Source organism: Pseudophryne corroboree (assembly GCF_028390025.1).
Source record: "Pseudophryne corroboree isolate aPseCor3 chromosome 3 unlocalized genomic scaffold, aPseCor3.hap2 SUPER_3_unloc_14, whole genome shotgun sequence".
Lineage (NCBI taxonomy): Eukaryota > Metazoa > Chordata > Amphibia > Anura > Myobatrachidae > Pseudophryne > Pseudophryne corroboree.
Window position 1 is genome coordinate 1,380,605 of NW_026967502.1, and position 12,694 is coordinate 1,393,298.

General features: G+C 49.6%; 1 protein-coding gene across 3 annotated transcripts in view; it reads right to left on the reverse strand.

Moving 5' to 3' along the window:
• Window positions 1–12,694, reverse strand: part of LOC134983380 (zinc finger protein 665-like) — an 85,236-nt gene that overhangs the window by 25,240 nt on the left and 47,302 nt on the right. Inside the window, exons 2-5 of one of the 3 annotated variants that reach the window (XM_063949075.1) lie at window positions 4,886–5,075; window positions 4,155–4,233; window positions 3,934–4,035; window positions 3,062–3,793 (exon numbers count right to left, since the gene is read on the reverse strand). In XM_063949075.1, coding sequence (XP_063805145.1) covers window positions 3,062–3,793; window positions 3,934–4,035; window positions 4,155–4,233; window positions 4,886–4,951 — 979 coding nt within the window. In that variant the 5' untranslated portion in view covers window positions 4,952–5,075. Of the gene's footprint in view, window positions 1–3,061; window positions 3,794–3,933; window positions 4,036–4,115; window positions 4,234–4,885; window positions 5,076–12,694 lie in introns of all 3 variants that reach the window. The other 2 variants (XM_063949074.1, XM_063949073.1) reach the window with 2 other exon arrangements.

Sequence of the window (12,694 nt, forward strand, 5' to 3'; positions counted from 1 at the left end):
CTAAAGCTTTTACTTTTGTGCCCAGTCTCCTGCGGAGCCGCTATCCCCCATGGTCCTTACGGAGTCCCCAGCATCCACTAGGACGTCAGAGAAATGTAACAAATGCATTATGTGCTTAGACTTAGGTCCCATCACCATGATATCTCATTATGCTATGCAATTATTCCAAAATACAGAAAAATCCCATATCCAAAATACCTCTGGTCCCAAGCATTTTGGATAAGGGATACTCAACCTGTATTAGCACACGCCGGTATATATGGTTTATATACAGACCGGCGTATGCTAATAGAGACACTCTCAGGGCATGTAATACCATAGGCTGAGGTACTGCTAGCACACAGTATGGTTGCTGGTGACATACAGGGACATGATGTGAGGAGGAGAGCAGGAGTATAACAGGGGCTGATGTCTCCTGATGTATGAGATACACCAGAGAGTGTGGGGAGGAGACTGGTCAGATCTCTGGGCTGGTAACACACAGTGACATGATGTGAGGGGAGAGCAGGAGTATAACAGGGGCTGATGTCTCCTGATGTATGAGATACACCAGAGAGTGTGGGGAGGAGACTGGTCAGATCTCTGGGCTGGTAACACACAGTGACATGATGTAAGGAGGAGAGCAGGAGTATAATAGGGGCTGATGGCTCCTGATGTATGAGATACACCAGAGAGTGTGGGGAGTAGACTGGTCAGATCTCTGGGCTGGAAACTGTGACATGATGTGAGGGGAAGAGCAGGAGTATAATTGGTGCTTGCTGCCGGAGACCCTGGCGGCCACATGGTTAATAGCAGCCGTTGCACTGAAGGGGTTAACCCTTAAGTGTACGGCACCATTTACAGGACAATAGGCGCTTGGCGCCACTTTTAAAATGCACTGACGCTAGGCACCAGGTATTGAAATGTAAAAAAATTATCATCATCGATGGCGCACTGCTGCGGCCCGGATCCTCTCCAGTGGCAGCGAAGTGGTAAACCCCCGGCGTGTACACACACCAGCGCCAGAGGGGAGAGTGCTGCAAGGCGCCGCAGCTGGGAGACCAGGACCTCCGTCTCCCGGTGTGTGTGCCGGAGAAGGGAGCCACAGATGACCAGATTGCGCCACAGATGGGGGACCAGGCTAGCCGGCTCCCTGTGCGGCGGGAGGAGACAGGTGCTGAGGTCCAGAAGCTGGGCTCCCTGCGCCTCAACATTGCAGAGGGACAGGGCCGCGGCGGCCAGGACGAGCGTCATGGGCTGCCGGGCTCCAGGAGGGAGCAGACACTGACGCCATGGGTGCGCCACTCACAGGGGACCGGGCTAGCCGGCTCCCTAGCGGCGGGGGGCACATAGAGCAACATGCACTGAGGTATGGGAGCTACAGAGGCACAGAGCCGCGGTGGCCGGGACGAGCGTCCCGAGGTGCCGGGCTATCAGATAGGGGGGTGCGCCGCAGCCTCAGATCTGGGGGCTGCGGCGAGGCAACAGATTTTGGCCACACTGGGTGGTGGTGGGGGGCAGCAGCGGGGCAGGTAACAGTTAGCCCCCTGCTACAGCCAGCCCCCCCTCAGTGCACCCTGCCGACCCTTGGGGAGAGGCCTAGCAGTCAGGCTGCAGAGCTAGGGAAGCTGAGCGCTGGGCACAGTACAAACAAACCTAATAATGTATTGAAATGTATTTAATATATATAGTATGGTGAGGCACTGCAGTGCCTGGGTATGTGGAGCCTGTGCTGGGCACTGGCTCAGTGTATATATAGGCAACAGTGTGTATAGTGTATTTGAATTGTATTAAAATTGAATTGCACTTGGTTCTGTGCCCAGGAGGGGGGAATCCATTACTGTGCAGGCTGATGGATTCCTCCAGACCTTTTCCCCAAAAACGTAATGCCTTCCTCTCTAGCCTCCCACATAAAAGTATCATGGGGTGAGAGAGGAAAAGCTCAGCTTCCCAACAAGCGGAGTGGTTTTCTTGAGCTCCATAGAGATCACCCTCAGTGAAAAGAAAACCCTGACAGAGGATCTAGGCTGCCCATCTCTGGAGCCTGAATTCAGGAAGCAGCTGGTGAGCTGGTTCCCGGGCAGATTCCTGGAAGTAAGTTTCAGCAGGAAAACTTTCCCCCAGCCCAGACTGATCATCACCAGGGTGGATCCCAACCCTCCAGGATGGGACGGTTAAAGAAGAGTGACCACTCCCCACTGTCCATAGAGGACAATGGAAGCTGTGCATGTGGCCAAGGTTTGCACAGCTCATGAGTAAATAGTGATTGGTTACCCCCTGTGGTACTGTGTGGAACATGGACATAAAAAGTAGAGATGAGCGGATTCGGTTTTACTCGGTTCTCAAAACCAAATCTTATTGGCTATCCAAAACACGTGACATCCGTGAGCCAATTAGATGCCGTTTTGAGAACAGAGTAAAACCGAGTAAAACCGAACCCGCTCATCTCTAATAAAAAGGAGGCCTGCGAGCCTCCAGAGTGTGTTATACCATTTGCGTTCTGCTGTAAACATCTGCAGTATTGCAGAGTCTTTTTTAAGACTATTTTGGGCAAATAAACATCTTCTGCCTCAAGATGACCGCTTCATCTTGCGACCTGCAGGGCTAGGCGAAACCTAGCTCAGTTTTCCGGCTGTCCGGGGTACACTCAGTGTCCCCAAACTCCGCCTTCCGCCAGCTACCGCGCAGAGGTCTAGACAAGCGACAAGTGGGGAATAGTCAGCACCACACAGGTGTGGTAAGACAGTGTGTCGACGCATACAGAGCAGAACCGTGGTTCCAGGCACCACGGCAGGGTAGGAGTCTGGTGGTGGCATCATAGTCGGTAACATGCGATTACTGACGGTAAGTGGGAATCCCCTATCTGGCCAGGTACTGTGTCACCTAAACATCCATTCTGTGACTGGAGGCGGGACTCGAGGTGGCGAGGGCCCTCTTACGGAACCGTCAGGTCACAGTGCTGATGGCTCCTGACTCCCCCACTGGAAAAATACACACTCATTAGTTTGTACTGACAGATGAGGGTGTAGGATAAGAGATTGCGGTAGTCACTGAGTAAGGAGAATATGTGTTTATTACTCACCTGTGCTGATATCTGTAGGGATCTCCTCCTCCTTACACTGCTGATCATCCCTCACATACGTCTCTTCTTCTCCCTCTATATCTTCTGCCTTTATATCAGTCACATATGTCTCTTCTTCTCCCTCTATATCTTCTGCCTTTATATCAGTCACATACGTCTCTTCTTTTCCCTCTATATCTTCTGTCTTTATATCAGTCACATACGTCTCTTCTTCTCCCTCTATATCTTCTGCCTTTATATCAGTCACATACGTCTCTTCTTCTCCATCTATATCTTCTGCCTTTATATCAGTCACATACGTCTCTTCTTCTCCCTCTATATCTTCTGCCTTTATATCAGTCACATACGTCTCTTCTTCTCCCTCTGTATCTTCTGCCTTTATATCAGTCACATACGTCTCTTCTTCTCCCTCTATATCTTCTGCCTTTATATCAGTCACATACGTCTCTTCTTCTCCCTCTATATATTCTACCTTTATATCAGTCACATACGTCTCTTCTTCTCCCTCTATATCTTCTGCCTTTATACAAGACACATACGTCTCTTCTTCTCCCTCTATATCTTCTGCCTTTATATCAGTCACATACTTCTCTTCTTCTCCCTCTATATCTTCTGCCTTTATATCAGTCACATACGTCTCTTCTTTTCCCTCTATATATTCTACCTTTATATCAGTCACATACGTCTCTTCTTCTCCCTCTATATCTTCTGTTTTAATATCAGACAGACGTTCTACCTAAAAACACAAAAATTTGCACAGTCAGACTTAACTGAGGTGAAACAGTATAATATCAGTGTATAAGACACACAGCTCTTCTACAGATCATATAGTGACAGTCACTGAGGTATATTGGAGAGACCCTAAATCCCACCTACCTGATCCTCCTGTGGGATCCTGTGATTCTCCTTTGTACAGTCCCGGGAATACAGAGGACGGGGACATCTCTCTGGGGTATCTCTGTTACTGGGCCCATCTGTAGGAGACACACAGTGACTGAGTACAGTGTATATATGTGATTATCAGATGATGTGTGTATATGGGGGGCCCCCATACCTGCTCTACCTTGTACAATACATGACAGTCTCCTTTTACCCAGTGATGTGAGGGGCCGGTGATTCTCCATCATCACGTCCATGTAAAGACCCCTGTGTTCCTCTATATACTCCCCCTCCTGCATGGAGACATAGACAGTGACATCCTGACACCTTATAGGAACCTGACACACACAGTGATACAGTCATCACCCAGACACATCCCCTGGTATTACTGTATAATGTCCCATTCCCAGCAGTCACCCCTCCAGTCATCACCCAGACACATCCCCTGGTGTTACTGTATAATGTCCCATTCCCGGCAGTCACCTCTCCAGTCATCACCCAGACACATCCCCTGGTGTTACTGTATAATGTCCCATTCCCAGCAGTAACCTCTCCAGTCATCACCCGGACAAATCACCTTGTGTTACTGTATAATGCCCCATTCCCAGCAGTCACCTCTCCAGTCATCACCCAGACACATCCCCTGGTGTTACTGTATAATGCCCCATTCCCAGCAGTCACCTCTCCAGTCATCACCCAGACACGTTCCCTGGTGTTACTGTATAATGCCCCATTTCCAGCAGTCACCTCTCCAGTCATCACCCAGACACATCCCCTGGTGTTACTGTATAATGTCCCATTCCCAGCAGTCACCTCTCCAGTCATCACCCAGACACGGCCCCCGGTGTTACTGTATAATGTCCCATTCCCATCAGTCACCTCTCCAGTCATCCCCCAGACACATCCCCTGGTGTTACTGTATAATATCCCATTCCCAGCAGTCACCTCTCCAGTCAGCAGCTGAATGATCTTGTTAGGGAGTTCCAGGATCTTCTGGTCAATGTGTCTCATGTGTCAGTGAGTGAGGTGGAGGCACCTTGATGGGGCTCTGGGTCCTGCGCAGTCCTCCTGACACACGGGGATGGCTGCTCGGTGTCTCACACTCACCGGATGTCTTCTTCACTACTGTGTAACCCTGCAAAATGGGGAAGACATCACTGTAAATACACACAGATCCCCTCACCTCCCCAGTCATGTCCCTGTATTATTAATATAGATATGTGATGTCACTGTGACGCTCCCAGTTCCCCTCACGTCCCGTCATGTCCCTGTATTATTACTACTGTGCCAATAGACACACTCATCCCAACCCACACAGTGCACCTGTCCTGTAACGGGCACACTTACCTCTGCATTATGGTTACCTTTCATTTCTACTCAATGTACCTACCAGACATACACACCAGGGACGTGCGGTGAGGTACATTTATCAGGAGGCACTGGCTAGTACCAGAGTCAAATTTACACACAATATATGAGCCCAAGGATTACACATAGGTGCCGCGGTATACACACGTGGGCATTAGACACAGGTGCCGCGGTATACACACGTGGGCATTAGACACAGGTGCAACGGTATACACACGTGGGCATTAGACACAGGTGCAGCGGTATACACACGTGGGCATTATACACAGGTGCAGCGGTATACACACGTGGGCAATATACACAGGTGCAGCGGTATACACACGTGGGCAATATACACAGGTGCAGCGGTATACACACGTGGGCTATATACACAGGTGCAGCGGTATACACACGTGGGCTATATACACAGGTGCAGAGGTATACACACGTGGGCTATATACACAGGTGCAGAGATATACACACGTGGGCTATATACACAGGTGCAGAGATATACACACGTGGGCTATATACACAGGTGCAGAGGTATACACACGTGGGCTATATACAGAGGTGCAGAGGTATACACACGTGGGCTATATACAGAGGTGCAGAGGTATACACACGTGGGCTATATACACAGGTTCAGAGGTATACACACGTGGGCTATATACACAGGTGCAGAGGTATACACACGTGGGCTATATACACAGGTGCAGAGGTATACACACGTGGGCTATATACAGAGGTGCAGAGGTATACACACGTGGGCTATATACAGAGGTGCAGAGGTATACACACGTGGGCTATATACACAGGTGCAGAGGTATACACACGTGGGCTATATACACAGGTGCAGAGGTATACACACGTGGGCTATATACACAGGTGCAGAGGTATACACACGTGGGCTATATACACAGGTGCAGAGGTATACACACGTGGGCTATATACACAGGTGCAGAGGTATACACACGTGGGCTATATACACAGGTGCAGAGGTATACACACGTGGGCTATATACACAGGTGCAGAGGTATACACACGTGGGCTATATACACAGGTGCAGAGGTATACACACATGGGCTATATACACAGGTGCAGCGGTATACACACGTGGGCATTGTACACAGGTGCAGAGGTATACACACGTGGGCATTATACACAGGTGCAGAGGTATACACACGTGGGCATTATACACAGGTGCAGAGGTATGCACACGTGGGCATTATACACAGGTGCAGAGGTATGCACACGTGGGCATTATACACAGGTGCAGAGGTATACACAGGTGGGCATTATACACAGGGGCAGAGGTATACACACGTGGGCTATATACACAGGTGCAGAGGTATACACACGTGGGCTATATACACAGGTGCAGAGGTATACACACGTGGGCATTAGACACAGATGCAGAGGTATACACACGTGGGCATTAGACACAGATGCAGAGGTATACACACGTGGGCATTAGACACAGGTGCAGAGGTATACACCCGTGGGCATTAGACACAGGTGCAGAGGTATACACCCGTGGGCATTAGACACAGGTGCAGAGGTATACACCCGTGGGCATTAGACACAGGTGCAGAGGTATACACACGTGGGCATTAGACACAGGTGCAGAGGTATACACACGTGGGCATTAGACACAGGTGCAGAGGTATACACACGTGGGCATTAGACACAGGTGCAGAGGTATACACACGTGGGCATTAGACACAGGTGCAGAGGTATACACACGTGGGCATTAGACACAGGTGCAGAGGTATACACACGTGGGCATTAGACACAGGTGCAGAGGTATGCACACGTGGGCATTAGACACAGGTGCAGAGGTATGCACACGTGGGCATTATACACAGGTGCAGAGGTATACACACGTGGGCATTAGACACAGGGGCAGAGGTATATACACGTGGGCATTATACACAGGTGCAGAGGTATACACACGTGGGCATTATACACAGGGGCAGAGGTATACACACGTGGGCATTATACACAGGGGCAGCGGTATACACGTGGGCATTATACACAGGGGCAGCGGTATACACACGTGGGCATTAGACACAGGTGCAGCGGTATACACACGTGGGCATTGGACACAGGTGCAGAGGTATACACACGTGGGCATTATACACAGTTGCAGAGGTATACACACGTGGGCATTAGACACAGGTGCAGAGGTATACACACGTGGGCATTAGACACAGGTGCAGAGGTATACACACGTGGGCATCAGACACAGGTGCAGAGGTATACACACGTGGGCATTAGACACAGGTGCAGAGGTATACACACGTGGGCATTATACACAGGTGCAGAGGTACACACACGTGGGCATTATACACAGGTGCAGAGGTATACACACGTGGGCATTATACACAGGTGCAGCGGTATACACACGTGGGCATTAGACACAGGTGCAGAGGTATACACACGTGGGCATTAGACACAGGTGCAGAGGTATACACACGTGGGCATTAGACACAGGTGCAGCGGTATACACACGTGGGCATTAGACACAGGTGCAGCGGTATACACACGTGGGCATTGGACACAGGTGCAGAGGTATACACAAGTGGGCATTAGACACAGGTGCAGAGGTATACACACGTGCGCATTAGACACAGGTGCAGAGGTATATACACGTGGGCATTAGACACAGGTGCAGAGGTATATACACGTGGGCATTATACACAGGTGCAGTGGTATACACACGTGGGCATTATACACAGGTGCAGAGGTATACACACGTGGGCATTAGACACAGGTGCAGAGGTATACACACGTGGGCATTGTACACAGGTGCAGAGGTATACACACGTGGGCATTATATACAGGTGCAGAGGTATACACACGTGGGCATCAGACACAGGTGCAGAGGTATACACACGTGGGCATTATACACAGGTGCAGAGGTATACACACGTGGGCATTAGACACAGGTGCAGAGGTATACACACGTGGGCATTGTACACAGGTGCAGAGGTATACACACGTGGGCATTATATACAGGTGCAGAGGTATACACATGTGGGCATTAGACGCAGGTGCAGAGGTATACACACGTGGGCATTATACACAGGTGCAGAGGTATACACACGTGGGCATTATACACAGGTGCAGTGGTATATACACGTGGGCATTATACACAGGTGCAGAGGTATACACACGTGGGCATTATACACAGGTGCAGAGGTATACACACGTGGGCATTATACACAGGTGCAGAGGTATACACACGTGGGCTATATACACAGGTGCAGAGGTATACACACGTGGGCTATATACACAGGTGCAGAGGTATATACACGTGGGCATTAGACACAGGTGCAGAGGTATACACAGGTGGGCATTAGACACAGGTGCAGAGGTATACACACGTGGACATTATACACAGGTGCAGTGGTATACACACGTGGGCATTAGACACAGGTGCAGAGGTATACACACGTGGGCTATATACACAGGTGCAGAGGTATACACACGTGGGCTATATACACAGGTGCAGAGGTATACACACGTGGGCTATATACACAGGTGCAGAGGTATACACACGTGGGCTATATACACAGGTGCAGAGGTATACACACGTGGGCATTAGACACAAGTGCAGAGGTATACACACGTGGGCATTAGACACAGGTGCAGTAGTATATACACGTGGGCATTAGACACAGGTGCAGAGGTATATACACGTGGGCACTATACACAGGTGCAGAGGTATACACACGTGGGCATTATACACAGGTGCAGCGGTATATACACACGTGGGCATTATACACAGGGGCAGCGGTATACACACGTGGGCATTATACACAGGTGCAGAGGTATACACACGTGGGCATTAGACACAGGTGCAGAGGTATACACACGTGGGCATTAGACACAGGTGCAGAGGTATACACACGTGGGCATTATACACAGGTGCAGTGGTATATACACGTGGGCATTATACACAGGTGCAGAGGTATACACACGTGGGCATTAGACACAGGTGCAGAGGTATACACACGTGGGCATTATACACAGGTGCAGAGGTATACACACGTGGGCATTATACACAGGTGCAGAGGTATACACACGTGGGCATTATACACAGGGGCAGCGGTATACACACGTGGGCATTATACACAGGTGCAGCGGTATACACACGTGGGCATTATACACAGGTGCAGAGGTATACACACGTGGGCATTAGACACAGGTGCAGAGGTATACACACGTGGGCATTAGACACAGGTGCAGTGGTATATACACGTGGGCATTAGACACAGGTGCAGTGGTATATACACGTGAGCATTAGGCACACGTGCAGAGGTATATACACGTGGGCATTATACACAGGTGCAGTGGTATATACACGTGGGCATTATACACAGGTGCAGAGGTATACACACGTGGGCATTATACACAGGTGCAGAGGTATATACACGTGGGCATTATAATAAGAATTTACTTACCGATAATTCTATTTCTCGTAGTCCGTAGTGGATGCTGGGGACTCCGTCAGGACCATGGGGAATAGCGGGCTCCGCAGGAGACAGGGCACATCTAAAAAAGCTTTTAGGTCACATGGTGCGTACTGGCTCCTCCCCCTATGACCCTCCTCCAAGCCTCAGTTAGGTACTGTGCCCGGACGAGCGTACACAATAAGGAAGGATCTTGAATCCCGGGTAAGACTCATACCAGCCACACCAATCACACCGTACAACTTGTGATCTGAACCCAGTTAACAGTATGATAACAAAAAGGAGCCTCTGCAAAGATGGCTCACAACAAGAATAACCCGATTTTTGTAACACTAACTATGTACAAGCATTGCAGACAATCCGCACTTGGGATGGGCGCCCAGCATCCACTACGGACTACGAGAAATAGAATTATCGGTAAGTAAATTCTTATTTTCTCTAACGTCCTAGTGGATGCTGGGGACTCCGTCAGGACCATGGGGATTATACCAAAGCTCCCAAACGGGCGGGAGAGTGCGGATGACTCTGCAGCACCGAATGAGAGAACTCCAGGTCCTCCTTAGCCAGAGTATCAAATTTGTAAAATTTTACAAACGTGTTCTCCCCTGACCACGTAGCTGCTCGGCAAAGTTGTAATGCCGAGACCCCTCGGGCAGCCGCCCAAGATGCGCCCACTTTCCTAGTGGAGTGGGCCTTTACAGATTTAGGCTGTGGCACGCCTGCCACAGAATGCGCAAGTTGAATCGTGCTACAGATCCAACGTGCAATCGTCTGTTTAGACGCAGGAGCACCCATCTTGTTGGGTGCATACAATATAAACAACGAGTCAGATTTTCTGACCCCAGATGTCCTTGAAATATATATTTTTAATGCTCTGACAACGTCCAGTAACTTGGAGTCCTCCAAGTCGCTAGTCGCCGCAGGCACTACAATAGGCTGGTTCAAGTGAAAAGCCGAAACCACCTTAGGGAGAAATTGAGGACGTGTCCGCAATTCTGCCCTGTCCGAATGGAAAATCAGATATGGGCTTTTATATGATAAAGCCGCCAATTCTGAAACTCTCCTGGCTGAAGCCAGGGCCAGTAGCATGGTTACCTTCCATGTAAGGTATTTTAAATCTACCGATTTTAAGGGCTCAAACCAATGAGATTTGAGAAAATTTAGAACCACGTTCAAATCCCACGGTGCCACTGGAGGCACTATTGGGGGTTGTATATGTAGTACTCCTTTTACAAAAGTTTGTACTTCAGGCACTGACGCCAATTCTTTCTGGAAGAAAATTGATAAGGCCGAAATTTGAACTTTAATGGACCCCAATTTTAGGCCCATAGATAACCCTGCTTGCAGGAAATGTAAGAATCGACCCAATTGAAATTCTTCCGTTGGGGCCTTCTTGGCCTCACACCACGCAACATATTTTCTCCAAATACGGTGATAATGTTGTGCGGTCACATCTTTCCTGGCTTTAATTAAAGTAGGAATAACTTCCTCAGGAATGCCCTTTTCTTTTAGAATGCGGCGTTCAACCGCCATGCCGTCAAACGCAGTCGCGGTAAGTCTTGAAACATACAAGGTCCCTGCTGAAGCAGATCCCTTCTTAGAGGTAGAGGCCACGGATCCTCCGTGAGCATCTCTTGAAGTTCCGGATACCAAGTTCTTCTTGGCCAGTCTGGAGCTACCAGTATTGTTCTTACTCCTCTTTTCCGTATAATTCTCAGTACCTTTGGTATGAGCGGCAGAGGAGGGAACACATACACTGACTGGTACACCCACGGTGTTACCAGAGCGTCCACAGCTATTGCCTGTGGGTCTCTTGACCTGGCGCAATACCTGTCCAGTTTTTTGTTGAGGCGAGACGCCATCATGTCCACCTTTGGTTTTTTCCAACGGTTCACAATCATGTGGAAGACTTCTGGATGAAGTCCCCACTCTCCCGGGTGAAGATCGTGTCTGCTGAGGAAATCTGCTTCCCAGTTGTCCACTCCCGGGATGAACACTGCTGACAGTGTTATGACAGGATTCTCCGCCCAGCGTAGAATCCTTGCAGTTTCTGTCATTGCACTCCTGCTTCTCGTGCCGCCTTGTCGGTTGACGTGGGCGACTGCCGTGATGTTGTCGGACTGGATCAGCACCGGCTGACCCTGAAGCAGAAGTCTTGCTTGGCTTAGAGCATTGTATATCGCTCTTAGCTCCAGTATATTTATGTGAAGAGACTTTTCCAGGGTTGACCACACGCCCTGGAAGTTTCTTCCCTTTGTGACTGCTCCCCAACCTCGTAGGCTGGCATCCGTAGTCACCAGGACCCAGTCCTGTATGCCGAATCTGCGGCCCACTAACAGATGGGCCGTCTGCAACCACCACAGGAGAGACAATCTTGTTCTCGGTGACAATGTTATCCTCTGATGCATGTGCAGATGCGATCCGGACCATTTGTCCAGCAGATCCCACTGGAATGTCCGTGCATGGAATCTGCCAAAAGGAATCGCTTCGTACGAAGCCACCATCTTTCCCAGGACTCTCGTGCATTGATGTACTGACACAGTTCCTGGTTTTAGGAGGTTCCTGACAAGTTCGGATAGCTCCCTTGCTTTCTCCTCCGGGAGAAATACCTTTTTCTGAACCGTGTCCAGAATCATGCCCAAAAACAACAGATGTGTTGTCGGAGTCAATTGAGATTTTGGAAGATTTTAGAATCCACCCGTGTTGCCGAAGCACTACTTGTGTTAGTGCCACACTGGCTTCCAGCTGTTCCCTGGACTTTGCCCTTATCAGGAGATCGTCCAAGTACGGGATAATTAATACGCCTTTTCTTCGTAGAAGAACCATCATTTCGGTCATTACCTTGGTAAAGATCCGAGGAGCCGTGGACAAACCAAACGGCAGCGTTTGAAACTGATAATGACAGTCTTGTATCACGAACCTGAGATACCCT